The sequence below is a fragment of the Microtus pennsylvanicus genome, chromosome 11 (assembly GCF_037038515.1).
Source record: "Microtus pennsylvanicus isolate mMicPen1 chromosome 11, mMicPen1.hap1, whole genome shotgun sequence".
In the NCBI taxonomy this organism is placed as follows: Eukaryota; Metazoa; Chordata; class Mammalia; order Rodentia; family Cricetidae; genus Microtus; species Microtus pennsylvanicus.
Window position 1 is genome coordinate 19,329,161 of NC_134589.1, and position 26,802 is coordinate 19,355,962.

At 43.6% G+C, this 26,802-nt stretch overlaps 1 protein-coding gene across 6 annotated transcripts; it reads right to left on the reverse strand.

The window, feature by feature from the left end:
• Positions 1-1,701: 1,701 nt before the first annotated feature.
• Positions 1,702-25,903, reverse strand: Gjc1 (gap junction protein gamma 1). Of its 6 annotated transcripts, none has more exons than XM_075990569.1 (3): positions 25,724-25,903; positions 4,985-5,060; positions 1,702-3,311 (listed from the first exon to the last, which is right to left on the reverse strand). In XM_075990569.1, the coding sequence occupies exon 3, from the start codon at positions 3,289-3,291 to the stop codon at positions 2,101-2,103; it is 1,191 nt and encodes a 396-aa protein (XP_075846684.1). In that variant the 5' UTR covers positions 3,292-3,311; positions 4,985-5,060; positions 25,724-25,903; the 3' UTR covers positions 1,702-2,100. The 6 variants fall into 6 exon arrangements, with proteins under 6 accessions (XP_075846684.1, XP_075846685.1, XP_075846682.1 ...); XM_075990570.1 differs by lacking the exon at positions 25,724-25,903 and adding an exon at positions 25,262-25,372; XM_075990567.1 differs by lacking the exon at positions 25,724-25,903 and adding an exon at positions 25,172-25,290.
• Positions 25,904-26,802: the final 899 nt, after the last annotated feature.

The window sequence follows — 26,802 nt, forward strand, 5'->3', positions numbered from 1 at the left end:
TGGACGCTCCTGGCACCAAGTGCCTTTGCCTGGTTCTTTCTGGCATTTCTGCTTGACTCCTTCCCTCATCACTCCGATTCCCAACCTTTGTACTGGCAGGCCACGCTCTTCTCCCTTAGGCCCTGGGTAGATGCTGGGAGTGTGTGTACATTTCTGTCCTTCAATTAAGAAATCTGCTGAATGCACTAGCAGTTCAACAACTGGGTGATCTTACTAGACTTCAGTGGTTAAAATCTTGCCTGTCTTATTAGTATGCATTTCCCTATTAATGGATTGGCTTGGAAGGACTATACATTTATTAATTGCTCATAGTACATAAAAATATATTGTTTTCTGAAAAGTCCCCTTTTACCTGTTAAAGGTTAGCGATGATGAGGATCTACTCTTGGGTAGTTTAGAGATGCTTGGGATAGCAAATGCAAGGGACAGGCAGCAGCAAAGGCAAGCGAACACACGCTACACACGGTACTGTCCCGTGCCCTAAATAACAGAGGATCATTAGCATTTCAAACTTAAGAGACAGAATTTCAAAATGAGAGGTGGCTCGCAGAAACTTTCTATTAGAGCAACGCTCGCTGTTGGACCAAAGCTCTGCTTACCTTACCCAACTGTGCAAAGCCTCGGCACCTGGAGACAAAGCGGGAGTGTGACAGGAGGGACAGCTCTCCAATGTGGTGCAAGACTCCAGATGGCAAAACACTACTTTTACAAACATTAGTGCTTGCCATTAACCAATACATATGCTAACGGCGAATAAATACTGAACTCAGCTTGAACAACGGCCACTCAGACAGAAACGCACATTGGCAGACATGGGTGAACCATACACATTTCACACCAAAGTATTAAAATAAAATATTTGGATTTAGGCCTTTTGCCATTTTCAGTGCAAGTAGCTTTGAGTATTCTGAATCAAAGAGAGAATTTTTGTTTCTATTTCTAATGATGTATACACACACACACACACACACACGAATATTCCTGACCAGCTCCCTCAGAAGCCAGAGAGCTGGTTTCTGCAGGCTCAAGGCCTGTGTCATTCTCCAGGCAGGCCTTTGCCAACCTCACACCACTGCCACTTGACCAGGAACATTTTTGCTTAGCAGTGACCGTAAGTCAGACACGCCCTCAGAGTATACAGCAGCCACGCTGGGTTAGAAAGGCAGAAGTCAGACACACCATCAAAGCATACAGCAGCCATGCGGGGTATTTAAAGGAAACCTGTAGCAAATGATTTACTTCCTTTAGAAACATTTTCCAAGAATGGCTGCAACTCTGGTCACAGGAAGGAGATTCCAAGATCTCTCTCTCAGGTAGAAGAAAAAGCTCAAGCCTCTTCCTAATAGGGATCTTCTTCCAAAGACTTGAAAACTGGTATTTCTCCCTCAGTTTCCCTATGTCTTAAATCTTTCCCGAAACACGAGGCACTTTTTACCGGGCGATGGTGGCGCACGCCTTTAATCCCAGCACTCGGGAGGCAGAGGCAGGCGGATCTCTGTGAGTTCGAGACCAGACTGGTCTACAAGAGCTAGTTCCAGGACAGGCTCCAAAGCCACAGAGAAACCCTGTCTCGAAAAACCAAAAAAAAAAAAAAAAAAAAAAAAAAAACGAGGCACTTTTATTAAGTGTACCATCTACTACAGCTCTAATCACAAGGTAACACTAGATAAACAAAAGAATCACAGTAGCTTTTAACAGGCATTATTTACAACGATTTTTTTCTTTAATATAAAAAAGTATAACTACAGCAGTCCAATGTACAAATACAAAAAAGTTATCATACTAAAAAAAAAGTACCATAATACTGTACATACAAAAACTGTTCAACAGAATGATTTAAATATATCTGTTCTTCTCTGGATCTGGAAGACACAACATAAAGTTCTGCACTGTATTACTGCTGAGAACCTGTGCCTGGGAACACTGTGTTTCCCTCCCCACTCATCCCAGCTCCACCTTCAGAGTCCCTGAGTTGGGATCATGAGCCAACAGCATCCCTGAAGATAACCAGAGCCAAATGTTTACTCAATGGAAGTCATTATTCAGCGAGTTGCTGCTTACCATAAACTATGAAAATCCGAATTGTAAGCCCAACCAAGATTAAATCCAGACGGAGGTCTTTCCATCCCCTGATTTGCTACTAATACTGCTTTTGTTGGACCCAGATTTGGACCCCACTTTGGCCTTCTTTTCCCGAGGACCATGGGGGTTGTTTTGGTGATGGTAGGCCTGGATTGCGAGATCCAAGCGTTCCTGAGCCATCCTGATCTCCCGCTGCAGAGTCTCCAGATCAGCTGGGAGGTGCTCCTCATGGCTGCCGTACTGCTGCTCCTGGGCGATATTGGCTTTGTTTTGCTTGTAGGCAATCTTAGCATTGGACAACTCGGTGTATTGGATTTGATCTGGTTTGACAGCAATGTTATAGCCAGGGGGAGCAGATGGTGTATTCCAAGTGAAAGGATAATTATAAGCACCCGGGTCGTCAAGCTCCCTCCTTTTACTGTTTAGTGAGTCTCGAATGGTCCCAAATCCTAAATGAAGCATCTCCCAAATGTTAAGCAATAGGCAAAGGCCTGTGACACCATACATTATCAGGAGGAAGATGGTCTTTTCAGTGGGTCTAGAAATAAAGCAGTCTATCTTATGAGGACAAGGAAGTCTGCTGCACACATAAAATGGGTGGACTTGAAAACCATACAGGAAGTACTGTCCTATTAGAAAGCCCACCTCAAACACAGTCCTAGCCAGCAGCTGCAGCACGTAGATTTTCATGAGCCCATCCTCCCGGATCCGTCGCCGTCCATCATGCTTAGGTTTTGGCTGGCTCTGCTCTTTATTTTCTTTTTCGCTTTCTAACTCCATTTCTGGGTACATCATAGGATCCTCTTCGTGGTCTTCCTCTGTCTCTTCCAGAGCCCGGTGCTGTTTCCAACGCATGGCATAGGGTTTGCTCCGAGCTGCCTTCTTGTCTGCTTCTCCATGCTCCATCTTGGCAATCTTATGAATGGCATACCCCAGGTACATCACAGAGGGAGTTGCCACCAGGATGATCTGGAACACCCAGAAGCGCACGTGGGAGAGCGGTGCGAAGGCGTCATAGCAGACGTTCTCACAGCCTGGCTGCTCTGTGTTGCACACAAATTTGCTTTGCTCATCATAGTAGATGGACTCTCCTCCCACTGCAGTTAGGACAATTCGGAAGACAATGAGCACAGTGAGCCAGATCTTCCCAACAAACGTTGAATGGTTGTGGATCTCCTCTAGCAGGCGAGTCAGGAAGCTCCAACTCATGGTGATGGAATTGGTTTGCCCTGGTATGTGAAAAAGTACCAAGTGAATCAACAAATGCTAAAAATAGTTTTCTATTTTTGGTGCCCTGCCCCAACAAACAATCAAACCTTGACAATGTAAATTTTAATTCATAGTATTTCTAGGGACTTTGCAACCCCAAAATGTAGCTCACTTCAAGACTCCCGGCAGAACATTAGAATAGTCACACCCGACTCCAACAGCTTTAGGAGAGACAGCACACCTTACTCCATGTCTGGACACAGAGGGTCTTGTTTGCTTTCCTTCTTTATTGAGATTTCTCAGATGTAGCACACTGTATTTTTTGCATATATTAGTGTGTTATGGGACATCTAGACATTGTGATATATATATATCAAAATAATGCAGCCGGGCGGTGGTGGCGCACGCCTTTAATCCCAGCACTCGGGAGGCAGAGGCAGGAGGATCTCTGTGAGTTCGAGACCAGCCTGGTCTACAAGAGCTAGTTCCAGGACAGGCTCCAAAACCACAGAGAAACCCTGTCTCGAAAAACAAAAAAAAAAGAAGAAAAAAAAAAATAATGCACTGGGGTAGCTTTCTGGTCCAGTCACAGAGTTACCTCTGAAAACATAATAAAAGAGACCTTGGGCTCGACTCCGTTGTGAAGAGGCAATTTGCTAAAGGCTTAAAGTTTTAGACCAGTTAACAAAATGCTGAAGTAATTAAAGAAGCCAAGAGTAATGACACACACCTTTAATCCCAACACTTGAGGGGCAAAGGCAAGTGAATCTCTGTGAGTTCTAGGCCAGCCTGATCTACAAAGTCTGTTCCAGCCAGACTAACACAATGAGAGCCTCTCTCAATTTTTTTTCCCAAAGTAATTAAGGAATTACAGCTGTCAATAACTGGCAATGATGAGCACTCACAGAAAGCAGGGAGTATTCTCCGCTAGGCCACACAGCCTAGTTACTTAAACAGCTCACAATGGAAACTCTTACAACAAATATATATATTTTTCAATGACAGATATAAAAAAGTATGCTAAACTGATCTATAAGCACAACAAATCCAACCGGTGGGCATATCTATTAAAAAGCAGCATACTTTTTGTTTTTGTTTTTTGAAGCAAGGTCTTACTATGTAGCTCTGGCTATCCTGAAACTCAGTGTCTAGAGCAGGCTAGCCTCAAACTCAGAGATCTGCCTCAGAAGCGCTGGGACTAAGGGCGTGTATCACCATGTACGGCTCTTATTTTTATTTATTTATTTTTTGTTTTTGTTTTTCAGAGGGTCAAATGTTGCCTAGGCTGACCTCTAACCTCAGTCTTGGAATGTTGGGATTACATGTGTTTGTCATCATGAAATTGAAATTAAAATGAAATTTATTCCCTGGCAATGCTGAAGCAGGCATGTGCAGCCCATATAATGTGGTTTTGTTGAACTGTCCATATTGGGTTTCATTGTCTAAGTCGATGAGAACAACTGACCAGGTCTCTTCCTCATGTGAGCCACCATAAGCTTGGCATCATCTTTAAAAATACCATTTTAGAGGATAATTACAAGATACTCACATTTATGTCTAGAATCTGTGTCACGTGTCAAACCCCCAATAACACTTGACACAAAGCCCATCTACATTTTCAACCCCTCCTTCCTCTCCCACATGGCACTTGAAGACTATGGTAATCATCACCACCAAGTAACTCCAAACTTACCTGTTATCCAGAACTTCTGTTACCCAAAACCTTCTTTCAGAAATGGTATTATGTTCGTTACTTTCCCAAACTCTCTCTGGAAGGGAAAAAGAAAAGAGCAGGTCATGAGCTTCCTCCCACAGAAAACAATGAATCACAAGCGTGTCACTTTCAGGAAGAAACAAAGTTTTCTGTGTGCCACATGGGTCACCAGAAGGAGATGGAAACAGGCTTGACTGTGAATACCATTCTTTCCTCCTCCCAAAATAAGTGCAAGGAGAAATTAACAGTGATCTCAAAGTTTTTTTTACGAAAACCTGATAGGGGGCTGGAGAGATGACTCAGCAGTTAAGATCACTGGCTGCTCTTTCGGAGGACCTGGGTTCAATTCCCAGAACCCACATGGTGGCTCACAACTGTCTGTAACTCTAGTTCCAAGGGATTCAATGTCCACTTTTGGCCTCTGCAGGTACAGGAGTATACATAGTACACATACATACATGCAGGTTAAATAAATTAATTAATTCAAAAGTAAGAAAACCTAATAGAGAAAAGAGTCATTTGTGAAAATTCAAAACTGTTGGGCATGGTAGAGCACACCTTTAATCCCAGCGTTTGGAAGAGGGAGGCAGAGACAGGCAGATCCCTTAGAATTCCAGTCCAGCCAGGGTTAAAAGCAAGACCCTCACTAAAACCAAACAAACAAACAAACCCACTAATGAACGTTGGCAACTACAGCAAAAACAAAGCAGCAGCACTGCAAGGCTAAACCAGGCTACCAACAGCCCTGTCTCTGCCACAGCCAATACTTCTCACTGGGATTCGAGCAGCCAAGTAGGAGCAAGCTGTTCAGCTGAAACACCCAACAGCTGGCTCAGTCACTGCAACACCAGTCTCCACAGGAGGAGATTTACAAATCCTAAGGCTCACAAAGTCAGAGAGAAAACACCTGGACTGTGATTAAAAACAAAACAAAGACAGCTTGAAAAACAAAACAATGTGAAGTTGAGGCCCCTGTGAAGTCTCCACAGCAAGTTCCAGGCTAGCTGGCTGTATTATAGCGTAGCTAGACTCTGTCTCAAGACAACAAAACAATCAACAAAGCAAACCAATGCAGGAGAATTTAGTGCTCATTATCAAGCTCTTTAACTTTGAAAAGCTATGGTCAAATGTCATCCATACGGCACCAACTCTGTTCATGACTATCATTTAAAACAATGCTGAGGCTGGGCCTCGTGGCCCATAGCCTTTCATCTCAGCCCTCAAAAGGCAGAGGCAGGCAGATCTCCCTGAGTTTGAAGTCAGCCTGGTTTATGTGGTGTAGCCATGACTGCAAAGTGAGACACTGTCTCAAAAACAAAAATCCCTGAGTGTTCATGGTAATTTAACTGGAACTTGGGGTTTTGTTGTTTTGAGATAAGTTCCAGGACAGCCAGAACTGTTACACAGGGAAACCCTGTTTTGAAAAACAAAACAAAAAAGATATAGGGAAAAAACTTTTAAGAAAAAAAGCAAAAATTATTTGCCAAAATTCACATGTTAAAATTTCTATGTGGAAAGCTGACACACAAAGCCAAACTAGTGCTATGTCAGAACTCAGGAGACAGGCAGGGTGATGGGTGGGGGGACGCGCCTGGAAAGAGGGTGCAGTGGTTTAGACAGGTGCTGTTTTCATAGAAGGCTCAGGTTTAATCTGCAGTATCCATATAGTGACTCACAACCATCTGCACCACCAATTTTAACACACCTAGAATTCAGTCTTGTGCACTAGTTAAACTGAGAGCTTAGGAATGCTGAAGCAGGCCAAGTCTGAGGCTGTGGCTTAGTTGGTAGAGTACTGGCCTAGTTTACACAGAGCCCTGATCTGATCCCCAATACCACATAAGTAGAGCATTTAGAACTCAACATTTAGGATGTGGAGGCAAGAGAATCAGGAGTAAGTTCAAAGTCAAGGCCAGCCTGGGACACATGAGGCCCTGAGATAAAAGGGGAGAGAAAGGGAGAGAGGAGAGAATGTTAAACCAGCCCAGTCTTTCTTTCCATGAGCTTTTATGGAACCCCAACCGCTAGATCCACATCCTGAAGTCTTTGGTACAGGTTTCCCTATAATTTGAGCTCAACACAAATTATGTCATCCTTTTTCTTAATTACATGGAGGCAAGATAAACCAGCAACATGACGAGAAACTGTCACAAAGTGGTCTGGGAGACAGCTTAGAGGTTAAGAGCATTTCCATAGTTTCAATCCCCAGCACCCACAGGATGGTACAGACATAACCACATAAAGCTCCAGTCCCAAGAGATCTGCTGTCCTCTTCTGACCATAATCACCAGGCAGACACATTGAACACAGACATACATGCACACAAAGCATCCATCCATATACATGAAAGAAAGTTTGGTTTGTTTGTTTGTTTGTTTGTTTTTTGAGACAGGGTTTCTCCATGTAGTCCTTGATGTCCTGGAACTCTCTCTAGAACAGACTGGCCTCAAACTCACAGAGATCCGCCTGCCTCTGCCTCCCAAATGCTGGGATGAAGGGTGTGTACCACCACCACCCAGCTGTTTCCCTCAGTCTTTCATCAATGTGAACTTCCAAGTATAAAATGGCATTAGCTGGGCTGGAGAAATGGCTCAATGGGCACGACTAACTGCTGCTCTTGGGGATGACTCAGGTTAAGCTCCCAGCACCCACACAGTTACTCACAACCACCTGTAACTCCAGTTCTAGTCCAATGTCTTCTTCTGACCTTCTCAGGCACACACATGGTGTGCATGCATACAAAACACACATATAAATAAAATTAATAAATCTTAAAAAAAAAAACAATCAGGGGCTGGAGAGATGGTTAAGACCCAGGTTCGTTTCCAGTACCGACGTGGTGGCTCACAACTGGCTGTTTACTTCAATTCCAGGGAATCCAAGGCCCTCTTCTGACCTCTGAGTGTACCAGGCCCACACACTATACACATGTATACATGTAGGCAAAACACTTGTAAAATAAAAACAAACAAATCTTTAAAAATACCTTTCTACATTAAAAAATGGCATTATTTTACAAGCAGCTTAGTAATAAATGATTTTGTTTTGGTTTCTCTTTAGTATGATTTGAATGTCTCTCTCCTCCTCAACCTCACATGCTGGAGTTATTCCTTAGAATGGCCAAGCCAGGTGATGGTAGCGCACATCTTTAATCCTAGCACTTGGGAGGCAGAGGAAGAAGGCAAATCTCTGAGGCCAGCCTGGTCTACAGAATGAGTTCCAGGACACCCAGAGCTACACAGAGAAACCCTGTCTGGAAAAAACCCAAAAACCTAAAATCAAAACCAAACAAAAAAGGCCTAATGGACGTTCTACAGGCCATTGGGATGTTGACCTCAGAGTGGAAAGTTGGGTCTCTTGCACTGAATACTGGGGAGAAGGAGTTATAAAAGCCTGATCCTGATCCCTGAGTCCCTCCTGCTTTCTGTCTGGTGAGGTGATCTGCTGCCAGTCTCTTGCTGCCTGGGTACCTTACCAGACTTTCATCAGAACCAAACAGAAGCTAGCACCATAGGTGCTAAACAAACTTTTTTTTTTCTTTTTGGAGACAGGGTTTCTGTGTAACAGCCCTGGCTGTCCTGGAATGTCAGGAGCCAATTTCCTCCTAAAATCATTACAGGAACCATCACCCTGGGGAGTCTGCAGAGAACCCCACACCCATAATTGTGTTAAGAATGGTTCTATTGACAGAGCCTACCCCACACCCAAATTGGCTGTTAATGAGAGCTATCTGTTAGCGGAACCCATCCCACATTCCAAACTATCTGGAGAACTAGGTGTGTCATCTCCTAGTTGCGACTTCTTGGCCTACAGTGACCTGACCGAAGGTAACCTGGCTACGTGATCAACGAGAACCATGTGACCAACGTGAACCACGCGGCAAGAGCCCAGAACCCTGTGCCCATCCCCCAACTCTTTACCATATATAAAGCTATACCCCATCTGTAATAAACGGAGGCTCTGACAAACTTTGCATGGCCTTCTTCCTGTCTCCTAGCCCATATCTTCCAGGTAGTGCCTCTCCGTGACCCTGGAATAACTCAACTGCCAGGCGGGCTACTAACCCTAGACTAAGTAGCCCGCCAAGGCAATCCACACTGGAAATCATTCTGTAGACCAGGCTAGCCTCAAACTCAAGAGATCCACCTGCCTCTCTGCCTCCTCGTGCTGGGATTAAAGGCATGCACCACCACAACCCAGCTTATAAACCTGATTTTAAAGAGAAGCCTGTTTCAGCATTTTACTGTATCCCTTTCTATATAAATGATATGCTTTACTAATTTTAACATCACATAAAATGGGTGATGGGCAATTTTCCTTCTAAAATAAAAAAGCATGGGCTTCCAAAGGAACAGCAGAACCAACACTAATTTTTTAAAAAGTATACTACAGCTCATGGTGGTCCATAATTCAAAACTATTCACGCACCCACATACATACTAAAGAAAATCATGTTTGATTATTTAACAGTAATTGGACAGAAACCAAATACGCTATTTTTAGTTTATTTTCCAAGTAACTTCAGATATAAATCTACCTTGCCTTGCACTAGAAGTGTTATACCACTGAGTTACATTAGGCCCAAAATTCATAACAATTTTCTATTAGTTATACACTATTAGGATCAAGTAAAAACTTACTGCATTCTTCTGTTAAGTGAAGTTTATAGGATTTTTAAAACTTAAGTATAAATCATATTATCTGGATTATCTCAGGTGGTAGAGTCTGATTATTGGGATCATCATAAACATTAGAAAGTGAGATTCAGATAATGTATGTAATTTGTCTAAGATCATCTAATTACTAAATATTGTAAAACCAGAATTTGAAGCCAGCCAGTCTTGCTAGTGATGAATTGTGCTATTGTAGCTGGTTGTGTCTCAGTGGTAAAGTGCTCACTTAGCATGCTAAAGGGCCTGTGCTGGATTCCCAGCATCACTCACACCCAGTGCAAACAGGACTACACACAGGCTTCATGTGGAAAGAACTTTATTCCAATCCTTGGGATCTGATTTATAAAAAACAAAAAAACAAAACAAAACAAAACAAAAACCCTCTTAAAGCCTGAGAGATGGCTCAGAGGTTGAGAGCACTTGCTGTTCTGGCAGAGGACCCAGGTTCAGTTCCCAGCACGTGTAGTTCACAACCATCCTGTTCCAGGGGATCTGACAACTTTTAATCTTCTTGGACATCTAAGTGGTGCACTGATATACAGGTATAACACTAATATACATAGAATAAAATGAATATAAAAACACTTGGTAAGACCAGGAAATTTCAGAGTTTAAGATCTTAAATGTAGAATAAATCAATTAAAGCTTAAAAACAAAACAAAAATACTGCAAGGTTCCTTTCGATCAGGAAGGGTGGAATGGCTGAATGGGGCAATGTCTGGGCACTGAGAAGTTAGTATATACAGGTTGGGGACAGCAAACTTGAGGCAACTGTTAAAAGGGGAGATATGCAGACTGTACACACCAAGTCCTGAGAGCAAGGCAAACCAAACACAGTATCAGGATTATTATGAGTGCCTCAACATTTATCTTGTCACCTCAACTTGACTAGGAGCCCCTAAAAGACAAATGCCAGGCCCTTACTTCAGCATCTGGAAGTAGGGAAAGGTACATTAAGTGCTAAATAAACATCTGGTCAGCAGACGGACAGAGGCACTTCTCTAGTGCCTGCTTTTTCAGCATTTGTTACAACCCTCTAGACTTTTCCTCTGGATTCCCATTTTATCCGTCTATCTCACAGAGTAAGCAGCCTCATGAGGCAGTGACCTTTGACTGTGGATGGCTTAAGCAGAAGACAGGATGTTATACAGAATCTAGCGTCAGGCCAAATGTCGGGCTAGAAGTTAACCATTTTTACTTTCAAGTTTCAGTTTCTAATCTTCAACATTTTTCAGAAACCAATTTGCTTGTTTTCCCTGGAGATGTTTCATTTTGGCTTTGGCTCTTTAAAACCTGCTCCTTAAGTCATGTGATCCCAGCCCAATCCCAGATTCTCAGAAACTCTCATACTTTTTAAATTTTATTTTTTGTTTATCTGTTTTTTTGTTGTTGTTGTTTTGGGTCCCCCCGCCCCCTGAGATCGGGTTTCTCTGTAGCTTTGGAGCCTATCCTGGAACTCACTCTGTAGACCAGGCTGGTCTCGAACTGACAGAGATCCACCTCCCTCTGCTTCCTGAGTACTGAGATTAAAAGCATATGCCACCACCGCTGGCTCTCATATTTTGTTGAGGAAAACAAAAGTCAATACATAGAAATGTGATCAACCTCCACTATTTATTTACTTGTCTAAATATTTGGTTTTTGGGTTTTCAAGATAGCATCTCTAAATTGGTCCTGGCTAGCCTAGAACTTACTATTTAGATCAAACTGTCCTAGAACCTGTGACAATCCTCCTGCCCCTGCCTCCTGAATGCTCAAACTACACAGGCAAGTACCACCAAGCTTAGCTTCCTCTCCCTACCCCTAAAGAAAAAAGAGCTAACTAGAAACAGTACAAGGGAACAATGAACAGTTTCTTTTTTTCTTTTTCTTTTTGTAAGGAAGGGTCTTTGTAGTCTTGCCTTGAGCTCTCAGGAATCCTATTGACTCAGTATCCCAAGTACTGAGATCACAAGTGTGAGCCATTACATATCTATATACTGCTGCGTGTGTGTGCGTACATGTGTGTGCACAGTAAGAGGACGAGCTGTTCTTCCAGAGGACCCAGATTCAATCTCCATGTGTGTGCGTGTGTGTATGTGTGTGTGTGTATATACAGTAAGAGGACTAGATGTTCTTCCAGAGGACCCAGATTCAACTCCCAACAGCCACACAGTGGCTCATAACCACCTATACACACGGAATTAAAAATAAAATAAATCTTAAAAAAAATAAAAAAAGGTCGGGCAGTGGTGGTGCACACCTTTAATCCCAGCACTAGCATTTGGGAGGCAGAGACAGGTAGATCTCATTGAGTTCGAGGCCAGCTTGGTCTACAAAACGAATTTCAGGACAGCCAGGACTGTTACACAGAGAAACCCTGCCTCGAAAAACCAAAAAACAAAACAAAAGGTCAGACAGACTAGGCATGGTACCAAGTTTCTAATAGCAGCACTCAGCTCGCTGAGGCAAAGCACATCAGTTCAAGGACATCTTGGGATATGACATGGTCCTGAATGTATTAACACTAATACACTTAATTAACACTACGGGAAAGTCTATAAAGCAGTAGTTATTCACTTCTTAAATAATAGGAAATGCCTGAGAGGAGGGAAACAACATGAGACCTCTAATTATCTAAGCTAACTAGAGGGTTTCCAGAGCAAGGAGGAAGAAATAAACAAAGTATAGTAGACTCACTGAGTTGAGGAGACAGCCCAGACAGAGGAAGCAGGCGGAACTCAGGGCAGCATGCTATATAGAAACACGTAGTGATATTTTGTTTGTGTGTTAACATATAATGCTTGCCTGAAGATCAGCGTGCAGAGCGAAGCCATTAGAGGCCAGGCTGTGGTGGCACACACCTTTAATCACAAGGTTTGGGAAACAGAGGCAGACGGATCTCTGTTAGTTCAAAGCCACCCTGGGCTACACAAAATTGATCCTGTCTAAAAGAGAAACAAAGGTGATCTGCACTTGGGAGGTGGAGACAGGCTGGGAAGAGAAAGGAATATAAGATAAGAGGAGACAGGAGCTCAGAGCAGTCTGAGGCAGCAGTCCCAGGATTCAGTAGAAGTAGGAGGTCTCTCTAGTGGCGGGCTGCACTGTTCCTCTGATCTCATAGCTTTCACCCCTCAATATCTGACTGTGGGTTATTATTAAAATAAATTACAATTCGTGCTACACCTGGCTATCCTGAAGCTCTCTATGTAGACCAGGCTGGCCTCAAACTCAGAAATCCACCTGCCTCTGCCTTCCAAGTCCTGGGATTAAAGGTCTGGTTCACCATGCCCAGCTAATATCATAATTAATATTATTAATGCTATAGATGCATAGTGTTTGGTATATGTGCAGTCAGTGGTGACTACTATGAAGAACAGATCACAGTTCACAGGGAAATGAATGGTGACGTGGGAGGATTCATGCTACAGAAACAGGCCCTGGATATCTGTGAAGGGCCTCCCGTCTTCAGCACTGATTAGTTCATGTATGAAGAAAATACCCACAATGGGGCAATTTGGACATGATACAGGACAAGCAATGCTTTGTATTCCTACCAACCAAAGGGGAAAGATCCTAAACACCAGAGCATTCAGGAGGCGAAGCTGATTTAGACTGGGAGCTCTGAGCATGCTCAGACCCAGGCCTAGAAGCAAGCTAGAACCAAACTCAAATGAACTCAGCACAAAGCTTTAAAATATTTTAAAAAGAAGCCAGGACTGGAGAGATGACTCAGCAGTTAAGAGCCCTGGCTACTCTTCTAGAAGTCCTGAGTTCAAGTCCCAGTACCCACATGGTGGGTCACAACCATCTGTAATGAGATCAAGAACCCTCTTCTGGCCTGCAGACATACATGCAGGCAGAACACTGCATAAATAATAAATAAATCTTCAAAAAATAAATAAATAAATGAAGCCAGGACAGCCAAGGCTACACCAAGAAACTCTGTCCCCAAAAATAAACAAAAATCTATAGATAAACTAAGTAATTGATTCTTAACCCTAAATTTTACAAAACTGAGCAGAATGGCGTAGGAGCCAAGGACAGTGATTTCAGAATGTGATTTCCATGTTTCAGGAATCAGGTCTTATTTTCCGTATTTCTTTCCACACACACACAAGCATATGACTACAGGCACCCACTAAGGTCAGAGGCATCTCAAATCTCCTGGAGTTGAACTGAACTGAGGTCCCCTGTAAGAGCAGTACATGTTCTTTACCACTGAGCCATCTCTCCATTCCCTCTTTCCATGTTTCCAATTTTCCAATTGTGACATAATGGAGAATATCAAATGGAGACTAACAAACTCGTTGATTTCTAAGGTTCACATTGCTTAATATTATCTCTGGCACAATAAAATTCATAAAACAACCAAAAAATTACAGAAAATTCAGCACTTCAGGGTAAGGAAGGAAGCAAAGTAACAGTGATGACATTAGCAATAACAAGATGTCACATTTTCATAAAGATATTTCCCAGATGGGAGGTGGTAGCGCACGTCTTCAATCCCAGCACTCAGGAGGCAGGGGCAGACAGATCTCTGAGTTCGAGGCCAGCCTGGTCTACAGAGCAAGATCCAGAACAACTAAGACTGTTACACAGAGAAACCCTGTCTCAAAACAAAACAAGTATTTCCCAAACAGCCATTCCAGAAAATCTGGACTAAACTAAAAAAAAAAAAAAAAACCTGAAGATGGGCTCACTACATAACTCTGAGCATCCCAGATGGAGAGCTGAGCAATCCATTAGAATCGCTAGTGACTCACACCCCTGGATGAGTAACGTTGCAGTGTGCAGACAAGGAATCAATTAAGGGGTTTACAACGAAGTTTTGTTTAACTGGAACGTTTTAAGTGGAAGTTAATTCCACATCAGTGATAATAGATGCTTAATAACTAGCTGGTGACAATTTCTAAGAAAAAGAATTATGGCAGCTAACTGGCAAACAGTAATCTATGTGGCATAAACAGGAAAACAACTTGTTTTCAAAAGTGTTCCTGGCTATGAACAACATTTGAGAAACACAAGATATAATTTATCATGAATCAAATTATAAAACCAACCGAAAAGAGAGGCATCTGAAATGTTGGCTCTATCAACCAACAAGGAAATAAAACACACCATTGTGGGCTGAAGTGCCAATTTACACTGGCAAAGAGCCATTCTGCTTGAATTCAAGAACATTCAGGAACCAGCTGGAAAAGTATGGGATACCACATTCATCCACAACGCCTCCTAAGTGGGGCTGTCTTCATTCAAAAAGGATAGTACTAGTATCCACATCTAAAACAGCCTAAGCATAGATCAAATTGACAATTCTAAACAATATTCAGTCTTGGAAAGTGAACACGTCAAATAAATGTATTCCCAATATTGCTAGGTTTGTGTAAGTTCTAACGTCATCATACAGCAATGGCAAGTGTGATCTAGCATACTTCTTACAGACATCTGAGCAATATTTATCAAGAACTGAAATACTGTCAGTGCACAGAGGCAGACAGCCACAGTTCAATCAAGGACACTTGGTCTAAATAGACCTTTTCTAAAAAGCCACTCTTCACCAAGAAAAAACTCTAAAATACTACCTTTTGATCAGTAATACTATATTTGTAATTATTCCTAAATACAGAATAGTTGCTATAAGAATATTTTATATACCGTTATAAGCCTCTGGAATAAACAGACAATGACTTTGAGGGGTAAGGGTGGGGAGCTGAGATAGGGTCTCACTACGTCACTGTGTAGCCCTGGCTGGCCTTGATCCTTCTGCCTCTACTTCCCAAATGCTAGGATTACAGGTGTGTGTTAATGTGTATCTACAATTATATTTTTTTAACATTATTCTTTGAGGGGCTAGAGAGATGTTTGCTGCTCTTGCAGAGGACATCAGTTTTGTTTCCAGCACCCACATCGCAGTTTACAACCACCTAACTCTAGCTCCAAGGGATCCAGTGCTTCTGACCTCCGAGGGCTCCTGCACACATATGGTGCACAAAGCACACACTCAGGACACTCAGGCATACATACATAAAATAAGGGGGAAAAAATCGTTTAAAGTACATTATTTGTAAGTCAGTAAACAGCACTCCTCCATGGCTTCTGCTTCAGCTCCTGCCTCCAGGTTCCTTCCCTGACCTTCCTGTTATGACTTTCCTCAGAGAGGGACTGTTATGTGGAAGTGTAAAATGAAATACCACACACCCAAGACAGATCATGAGGCAGCCCTGCTAAGCCTGCCAAAGCCTGGACGCTACAACGCTACAACCCTTCCTCTCCAACTGCTAGTTCTGGGATTGTAAGCATGTGCTACTACGCTTGTCTTGTAATTATTTTTTTTTTAGCACAGAACACAAAATTTAAATATCCACAATTATCTAGATAAAATACAAAATTATCTAGACAAATCCAAGCATCTGTAATAAGACTGAAAGTGGATTAGTGGTTGTCTAAGTCTATGAGGGGTGGTGATATTACTTTAGGATATTAATATTCTTCTTAGAGGAACAAAACGTATTCTTAAATAACCATAGTGGTATCTATACATCTTTGAAAAGTTTTTATTTTCTTCTTTTTAATGTGAATGAGTGTTTTGCATGCAGGTATATCTTTGGACCACATTGTGTGCCTGGTGCCTGCAGAGGCAAACAAACAACAGCAACAACAACAACAACAAAAAACAACAGATATCTTGAAACTGAAGTTGCAGACAGTTGTGAGCTGTGGTTGCCGGGGTTGAACCCAGGTCCTCTGGAAGCGCAGCCAGGGCTCCTAACTGTGGAGCTATGTCTCCAGCCCCTTTTAGGTGCTTACATGAGTGAGCTGAAACTTCAGGTCATATATAAGATAAAAATAAATAAATCGTAAAAGAAAATGAGTGGCATGTAAGATTTCAATTATTTCTCAAATACACTGTTTTTGTTTTGTTTTGTTTTTAGCATTTGAACCCTTTGGATACCAATAATGTAATAAAACTAAAGAGGATGAGAAGAAGCCTGTGACAGATGGGGAATAGAGGCACCACCTAAAGTGGACTAGCTTACTCCAGCTGTGAGAGCCTATCAGGCAAGGTGTATTTTTCAAAAGAATTCTTCAACCTAAATTTTTATACACAATTTTGATTTTTTGGTAAACTTACTGAAGAATAAAATATGGTAAGATGAACAAACAGGACTGAGGTACAGCTAACTCAGTGGGAGAGCGTTTGCCTAGTATGCACAAGACCCTATGTTTAATTCCAGCAGCAGGGAGGGAAAGAGTAAGCACAGATACAAGTGCACTCCTTCAGGAATTTTCACAAATTAATCAGACATGTGAACAACATGGAGATGAAGTATAAAACATTACCAGGAAGCCAGTATGATGGGGTTCAAATGGTAGCACAAGCCAGAAAACCTAAATTCAATCCTGAAAGAACCCTGGGTGCCATGTATCTATAATCCCAGCATGCCTACATGGAGATGGGAGGTGAAAAAAGTCCACAGTTCAAAGGCAGTGATTTTGGGATATGCAGCACAGCAGACCACCAAGAAAGACCCTGTGTCACTCAACAGGGTTAAGAAAGAACCAACTCCCAAAAGTTGTCCTCTGAGGGCTGGAGAGATGGCTCAGGGTTAAGAGCATTGGTAGCTTTTCCAAAAGTCCTAACTAAGTTCAACTCCCAGTAACCACATGGTGGCTCATAGCCATCTACCTTCCGGCATGTAGGTGTACATATAGAGCACCATACACATAACATAAATTTTTAACAAATATATTAAAACAATTGTCCTTTGACCTCCATCTGTGAATGTCATGGTCCTGCCTGTACACATACACAATTTTTTAATTAAAAGAAAGGGAAATTATCACACCTAATATCCTTTTTTAATGTTTTTTGAGACAGAGTTTTTATGTGTAGCTTTGGCTATCCTGGAACTCTCTGTAGACCAGGCTGTTCTCTAACTCACAGATATGTACCTACCTCTGCCTCCCACGTGCTGAGATTAAAAGCGTGTGTCACCACCGCCAGGCTTCCTTTCTGTTTTTAAATTGCTGGGTTTTGTAGACAGTGTTTCACACAGTCCAGACTGGCATCAACTGACTGAACTCCTCATCCCTCCCCTCTGCCTCTCGTGCTGGTATCAGTCTGTGCTTCCACACTCTCCCAGCAGTCCCTGAAAACCCACAGTGGGTGCCATCATTCTTTGTTGATATTCATCCGGTATTAGGCATTGGAAGGAATTTGCTTTTATTTGAAAAACTGATTAAAACAGCCGCCAGAGGCTGAGGATTTAGATCAAGAGTGGGGCACTTGTGTAGCACGCAGGAGACTCAGGACTTAATCCCCCTGCACATACATAGTAGGAAAAAAAAGTCAGTTTCAATTACAAGTTCCATTAAATGTTTATCTGCAACATGAATGTTATACAATTTTCATCTTCTAATCACTTTCCTTCATATCACGGGTTCTTTTGCTGGAATAACAACATGCCATGAGATTCAGTACATGCCCAATGGGCCTATCTTGTGGTATTAATATATAGTTCTACACACTCCCTTTTAAAACCAAAATGTTACTTTGAGGCTTTAAGATTGGCTATTAGAATTTAAGAATACTATTCTGAACACAGATCTCCTTTTTCTTTTCCCTATCTTAAGAAATTATGCTCATATATATACAATTTCAAACCTCCAGAGTGAGGGGACAGTTTCCCTGTGAAAAACATAAAAAGCAGCTAGAAACAAAGCTCCTAGATGCGGAGTTCTGTTGTGGTTCAAATAATAAAGCCACTTTTCTTTTTCTTTCTTTCATGTGTGTGTGTGTGTGTGTTACTATTTTTTTCTTTTTCTTTTTTTTAAAGAAAACAAACTATCTTTTTTCATTTTACATACCAATCCCAGTTCCCACTCCCACCCCTCCTCCCATTCCCTTCACCTCCCCCCCCCCAACTCACCATCCACTCCTCAGAGAGGGTAAGGCACATTGCTTTTGGGGGAAGGTCCAAGGCCCTCCCTACTATATCTAGGCTGAGCAAGGTATCCATCCAAAGAGAATAGGTTCAAAAAAAAAAAAACACACACACACAAAAAAAAAACCCTACAAGCAGTAGGGATAAATTCTCGTGCCACTGCAGTCTGCCCCAGCCAAGCAACTGTCAACCACATTCAGAGGGACTAGTTTGGACCTATGCTGTTTCCTTCCCTGTCCGGCTGGAGTTGGTGAGCTCCCATTAGCTCAGGTAAACTGTTTCAGTAGGTGATCCCATCATGGTCTTGACCTCTTTGCTCATGTTCTCACTCCTCCCACTCTTCAACTGCACTTTGGGAGCTCAGTCCAGTGCTCCGATACAGGTCTCTGTCTCTGTTTCCACCAGTTGCTGGGTAAAGGTTCTATGGTGATATTTAAGATATTCATCAGTCTGACTATAGGGCAAGGCCAGTTCAGGCACCCTCTCCTCTTAGGGTCTTAGCTGGGGCCACCCTTTTGGAGTTCTGGGAATTTCTGTAGTGCCAGGTTTCTTGCTAGTCCCATAATGGCTCCCTCAATAAAGATATCTCTTTCCTTCCTCCATCTCAACTATCCTGTTCTCTCAAGTTCTACTCCCCCTCCCCTTTTCTCCCCTCATCTTCCCCTTCCACCCTCCCTACTCCTCTCCCACCCCCATGCTCCCAATTCTGTCAGGTGATCTTGTCTATTTCCCCTTTCCAGGTGGATCTAGGTATGTTTTTCTCAGGATTCAGCTTGCACTTAGCTTCTCTAGGATCATGAACTATAGGCTCAATGTCCTTTGTTTTTAAAGCCACTTTTCTTACAGGATGTGGTACACACCTGGAATCCCAGCACCTGGGAGGTGGAGGTAGGAGGATCACGAATTCAGGGCTATGTTCAGCTACATGAAATGCTGCCTCAATACAAAAAGAGAAGAAAAGACTTTGTAGCCTCTGTGCATCCATCAGCTTCCAATGACTAATAATAACAACTATAAACCAAGAAAGGAGGATGGACTTTGCTTGTGGTATCAATCTCAACCCAAGGTCATTGGCACCATTACTTTGGACACACAGACTCATGGGAGGAGTGGGGAAGAACACGACTGTTCACACAGAAGCCAGGAAGCACAAAAACAGCCTCCAAAGGCACACTGTCACCTCCTGCAGCATCATCACCTAGAGACCAAAGCCTTCAACTCATGCTTTAGGGGAACACCTAAGATGCAAACCATAAATCGTACGAAATTTTTCTTAGATAATATCTCAAACCATAGGCATATTTCCCCACTTCTATATTCTAGCTTTAAGTATAACAGAATGCAATGGCTTCAGATACACAACTTGTTTTTTTCTTCTAAATTAAGATATCTCTACCATTTCTGTCTTAGTGTTCTATTGCTGTAAAGAGACACCATGACCACAGCAACTCTTACAAGAGAAAGCATGTACTTGGGGCTTGCTTACAGTTTCAGAGGTTCAGTTCACTGTCATTATGGTGGGGAGCATATTGGCATGCAGACATATTGCTGGAATAGCTGAGGGTTCTACAGTGAATTCACAGACAGCAGGAAGAAAAAGACACTGGGCCTAGCTTGGGCTTTTGAAACCTCAAATCCCATCTCCAGTTACACACTTCCTCCAACAAAGCTACACCTCCTAACCTTCTCAAGAAGTGTCATTCCCTGATAAGTAAGCATTCAAATATATGAGCCTATAAGGGCCATTCTTATTCATCACAATTCCTAACATTTTTCCAAACTCAAAATAAGATGGCCTAGGTCAGGCCTTGTGGTTCAAACCTGTAATCCCAGTATTAGGAGTCTGAGACAGGAATAGTCTAAGTTTAAGGCTAGTATGGGTTTCTAATTATGTATTGGAAAACGGGATAAAATCAATAATACGAGCCTCGACGTGGGAAGCTGAGGCAGCAGAATCATGAGTTTGAGGCAGCCTAGACTGCAGAGTTTAAGTTATTCTGTCTCAAAAACATAAAACAAAGCAAAGCAAAATTTAACAACTAGATAGATTCAGTGTGTCAAAAGGAAAAAAATCTTATTTCACTTGACAGACTGCTCAAGCTTAGCAAAGATCCTGCTGAAAATAAGATTCCTCAATATTATACATATTATACTACAGGTAATATAGTACCTTTGTTTATGGGAACTAGTTGTTTGGGGTGAAGGGGTGGGACATGGTATTTTTTATTTTGTTTTTGGTGCTGGAATCAAACCTGGGCCCCTGAACATCATTAGTGAATGTTCTAACATTCAAATACACCATCACTACCCACCCACAACATCAGCACATGAAAAGCTGAGACATCATCACTGAGGTTTAACAAAAGTTAGAAAAACAGTCACAAATTTTCTTGATTTCTTTTAATTTTAAAAAGAAAATATCAGGGGCTGGAGAGACGACCCGGCAGTTAAGAGCACTGGCTGATCTTTCAGAGGACCTGGGTTTGAATGCCAGCACCCACAATGGGTGGCATACAATCACCTACAGGATCTAATGCCTTCTTCTGGTTTCCTTGGGTATCAGGCACACACACATACACATAAAATAAATCTTTTTATTTGTCTAAACTTATTTTATGTGTATGGTGTTTGCCTGCCAGGTTAAGTATGTGCACCACATTCATGCAGTGCCTGCAGAGACCAGAAGAGGACAATGGATCCCTGGGCTGGAGTTAAGAAGGTTAGGAGCCTTCATATGGATTCGAGGAACCAAATTAAACTTCTCTGTGTTCATAACCCCTGAGCCATCTCCCTAGCTCTATTTGGTTTGAAACAGGGTCTCAGTATATAGTCCTGGGTGTCCTCAAACTGACAGAGATCCACTTGCCTGTCTTCTAGGTGCCACATGTCCAACTAAAAATAAAATCTTTAAACAAACAACAAAACATTACAAACACACGTAAGGCCACTAACATACAAACACAATATTTAAACCAGGTGTACACATCTATAATCCTAGTACTTGAGGTTAAGGCACACAGACCAGTTCTGAGGTCACCTTAGGTTGTATGGGGGAAGACTCTTTACCTTAAAAAAAAAAAGGCAATAAAACACAAACACAAAGGAAGAGAATATCAATATATGTTACAGCAAATCTTCCAGATAGAGACCCTAAAGCTTTATCAGAAGTACTTTACTATACCAAACAACTACAATGAAAAAATTAGCAAGCACCAAATTGTTGAATACAGACATGAACTAGCTAGGTGCTGAGGGCACTGAGATATCACAGACAAGACATTACTCTAAACATTACAGAATACACTATACAGTCTAATGGTGACACAGACATTATACAAATAAGCATAGATTCCCAGAAGAGTACTGTTTTAGAGATCCCTCAGCTAAACTAGAAAGAAATAGGTTTCTTTCTTTTTATTATTTTAATTTTATGTGTATGAGTATTTTGTTCATGTGTTTATCTGTGCACCACTTATGTGTTTGGTGCTTGCAAGGTCAGAAGACAGTGTTAAGATACTCTGGAACTGGAGTTATAGATGGCTGACTGACATGTATGCGATCGAACCATGTCCTCTGTAAGAACAAGTGTTCTTAACCACTGAGTCATCTCTTTCATCCTGAAACGTTTCTTGATAGGAGTAAAGATAAAAAGTTGCCTCTGGGGTAAAGGAAACAGAGTGTATGCAAAGACTCTCTGGGTGGGCTTTGAACTTTCAGGAAATAGGAAAAAGATGTAAGTATGACAAGAATACACAGAATAAGAAAAATATATATATAAGCAGGGCTAGGGATGTAGTTCAGTAGCCAAGTGTTTGTCTACCATGCTGTGGGTTCAATCCCTAGTACAGAAAGGAAGGGAAAGAAAGAGAACTATAAAAGCAAGCTGGAGGTGTAGCTGGCAGAGTGCTTACCTAGCATGCAAGAGGCTATAGCTCAATCTCCAGTGCTATACACACTAACGGAGCATACCGGCTCACACCAGTAATTCCAATTCCACAAGCACACGGGGAGGCTGAAGCAGGGCTGCTGTAAGTTCACAGTCAACCTGGGCTAGAACAAGACCTTGTCTCAAAAGCACAACAAAATTCAAAATATACTGGATAACAGAAGACCAAGAATGGGTAAGTTTAGAGTGAGCAAAGAAGAATAAGGACTAAGGCCAAGATTATCAGGTAAAGACATGGCCAACATCAGAGATGGCCCTGAGGAAGAGCTGGAGCAGAATCAGAACCCTTGAGGAGACAGCATTTCAGGATGGAATCTAAGTCCACATAAATACCTACTTTAGATGGGCAAGTAGGAATCCCAGGTCCAAGAATGAGTCAAAAGGAATTCCCTAAAAATAGAGTCTAACTCCACTTAACTCCAAACATCCTCAAAAGGTATGTACAAGTCATCATGAGGTTACAACTAATTTAGTCAAAACCAGTTAGGTCCCACAGAAACATGGATACAACAAGCCCTGTAACTAGGGAGTTCAACACCGTTTAGAGGTTAGAGGAGAAGAATAGTATGTGAAACAACGCCTCTTCCAAAGAGGAAAAACTTATTCTAAAAGCTTGTACATTGTTTTCAAGGCTTTTAGATAATTTCTAGATTGCTAATCTTTTTTTTCATGTTAAAAATAATAAGAGGATAATCCCAGCACTTAGGAGACAGAAGCAGGAGAATCTCTGTGAGTTCGAGGCCAGCCTGGTCTACAAGAGCTAGTTCCAGGACAGGCTCTAAAGCTACAGAAAAACTCTGTCTCAGAAACAAACAAAAACATTGAGTTTGTTGAATGAGCCACCAGTGGTGGTACACACCTATAACCCCATCACCTGGAGGGTCAGGCTAGAGTTCAAAGCCAGCCTGGGATGTATACCAAGTTCCAGATCAACTGGAACTGCATACAAGTTCCTGCTTCAAAGAGAATAAAAAGTAAAATGTTATCTTTAATGAGATCATCTCATGCTGGCACCTAGGAAAACCCTTTTGGGTAAAGACATTCCACAGGTCTGAAAGATAAACCATGGCTTGCTGACAGTCAACTCCAGACTGTGAACTATGTATGTAGCCAGCACTGAACACCTTGCTCAGTTGCTAGAATGACACCAATGGCTGAGACCATGACAAATAGACACATTTATAAAACTTACACTGCCAGTTTTCTCTCCAAAATACCCTTTGCCGACAGTACTCTGCACCGAAGATCTGGGTAACGGATTGGTTTAACAAAGCTTTTCACCCTTCACCCAGAAGAGTCCGCTCGAGTTTCTAGCATGCTGCCATTACACAGCCCTTCAGAAACTCAAAGTAACTGCACACAAACCCCTGCTTACACTAAAAGAAACCTGCAAATTAAAAAAAAAAAATTCACAATTTAGTTGGGAGCTAAGCAATTTAGTTAGGAGCTACGCAATTAAGTTTGTGGGGCTTTTTTGTTTCTTTTTGCTTTTCATTCTTGCTCTGAAAAATTCCTGCCAACTGTTTACAGAGAGAAGGATTTGATTCCAAGATTACATCATTAATTCTCTTCCTACAGATACTCACGTATCTGTAATACATGATTTCTGCTTAACAAAGAATTAAAATCTTTCCTTTGTATAGCTTTGTACAGCGCTTTCACATATATCCACTTACAAGGATGCACACAAAAACAAGGACTTTCAGACTTAAGACACACAGAAAATACCTTATCCAGAACTTTGTCTACCTTGATTTCCTCGATTTCACCGAGTTTGATGAGAACCAAACACAAGCAGGAGCACAATGAATTCTGCAGCACTGCCAATTCTCGAGGACCGAAAATATCAGATGATAAAAACCCAACTCATCCACTCCGCAGAAGAAAAGCAATCCCAAATATATATCGCTAAGGGTCAGGGGGCGGGAGACCCCCAAATTCTAAATACAAATCACATAAATCACTTCAACTCAAAAACTCCAACCGCAGCAGCCAGCCCAATCACAGCATTAGCGCCTCCCCTCTATTTTCAATCTGGAGACTCAACGAAGAACAATTAAAAAAAAAATACAAACCAACAGAGCTCCAAAGTTTTACGAAGTAAGGATAAAGTCGTCTCAAGTAAAGAAAAGGCGTCCAACAAGAGGCAACGAGTCGGGTCCTCCCGCCAGCCCCTCTCCCGCGGCGCAGCGCTCGAACCGAACCTCCGGTAAAAACCTCCGACGGAGCCGGAGGAGCCGCCGGACCCGCAGCACGCCACGGAGGAGCGGCCGCCGTCGCCAGACAAAGACCAGCCCGCCCAGCGCCGGCCCGGCCGGGCCCCCAACCGCCCGAGGAGTTGCGGGAGCGCCGCTGCCCGCTCCCGGCCCGCCCGAGCCGTTTCCCTCCCAATTTGGGAACCGCGCGCCTGGGGACAAAGAGGGCGGGCGCGCCGGGGGCGGCGGCAGGACGCGGTGGCGACGCCCCTCCGGGCTCGGCGGGAAGCCTTCGGCGGCGTCCCTTCCCTCCCCGCCACTCCCGGGAGCCCGACCCGCAGCCGCTCCCGCCGCCGCCGCTTTCGAGGCGCCTCAGAGTTCGCCCGGCCGCGCCCGGCCCGGGTCCCCCTCAAGCCGCCGCTCACCCGGCGGTGGGCGCCCCCGAAGCCGCCTCCTCCGCCGGGCCTCGGCCCGTCCCGCCGGCCGCCGCCTCATGGGCCCCGCGTCGCCATCACCTTCGCCGCCTCGCCGCCACCGCTGCCGCCACCGCCTTCTTCGCCTCAGCCCTCAGCCGAGGCTGAAGCCGCTCCCGCCGGGCCCGCCGCCTCCCTCTCTCGCTCCCGCCGCCGGGACCCGCGGGGAGGCGCCTGCGCACTGCGTGCCGCGGTGGGGGTGGGGGGCGTCCCGTCTGGGCCTGGGAGCGGGGGCGCGGCGGCACGTGCGCCTCGGGTGGGTGGGAGGGGGGGCGGCCGGAGCGCGCGGCCCCCGCGCCGGCGCCAACTTTCCGTGACCGGCTGCGCGCGCTCCCGGGCGGTCCCGTCGGCGGTGGGGGCGCGCGGGGCGGGGGGGACCCCTGCGCATGGAGCCGGGGAACCCGGGTGGGCTGCCGACTTGGCGCACTGCAGCCCGGGCTCCTCTCCTCCGGTGAGATTCTCGGAGGAGCCTGCAGCTAACGGCGTGATGGAGACACGCCTCACCTGAGTTGCCCCGGGCCGGGCCAGAGAGCGCCACCGTTATCTCGTGCGCTAGGTCAGGGCCTTGGTCCAGCGGATCTCGGGATGCTCATGGCCGTTCTAGGTTCTGCTCTGCAGTTACTCTAAGAACCTCCGGGGCCTCTCTGCCAACCATCCCCGCCTGGTGGAATCGTAGCTTTTACAGGCGTTCTACATAGTTTTGAGGTCCTAGGTTTCTCGGATTAGCAAAACCCTAATAGGCCATTTCCTCTTAACTCCTTGCGTCCCAGCAAGATCTCGAGTACAAGACTTTTTAAGAATGTGCGTGGACTGGAATTCCCCTGCTCGGAGCTGCCAGTTAAGAAAAGGAAACCTGGGGCGAGAGAGATGGCTCAGCGGTGAAGTTTGTAGGACTGTTGCAGCGGATCCCCAAAACCCACACCGGGCGTTCACAACCACCTGTAAATCCAAGCCCTGGGGAATCCGACTCCTCTGTGAGCTCTTGTACTGATGTGCACACACCTACCTACAGACACAAATAATTTAAAATAAAAATAAATGTCTAAGAAAAACCACGAAAAATTCCCCTAAATATTTTAAACAGAGTGAGACTGGGTGACAAAAGACAGCTTACTGGAGATGTAGGACAGGAGGCTGTTTTGTATAGTCTAGTGCGGACCATTCCTGTAGTCTAGAATTACAAACGGACAGGCTTTTAGTTTTGGCCCTGGCCAGGGAAGGAATTAAGTTGTACCAAGTGAGACGACTTGCAGGTCAAATTCCGCCTGAAGCCATGCCCCAAGGGCTAGTTCACAGGTTTAAGAACTGCAAGGGCTGCCTCCCCACCTCCCTGGGGTTTTGTTTGGCTACTATGAGGTTTTCCAAAAATGTAAATTGCCAAAACTTTTAAATGTTGGATTCTAGCTTCTCTCTAAAAAATCAAAGCGTGTGCTCACTTGAGCCTCAATTTTCATTTTTATTGTTATGTTGTTTATGAAACAAGGTCACACGTTGCCCAGGCTGATCTCAAACTCAGACTGTAGCTGGGAACTGGCCTTAAACTCCTGACACCTGCCTCCATCTCCTGAGAGGTGGGATTTGAG

What these genes read in the sequence shown, in the direction of transcription:
- Gjc1 (XM_075990569.1), bottom strand. Translation starts at nt 3,291, where the DNA reads ATGAGTTGGAGCTTCCTGACTCGCCTGCTAGAGGAGATCCACAACCAT.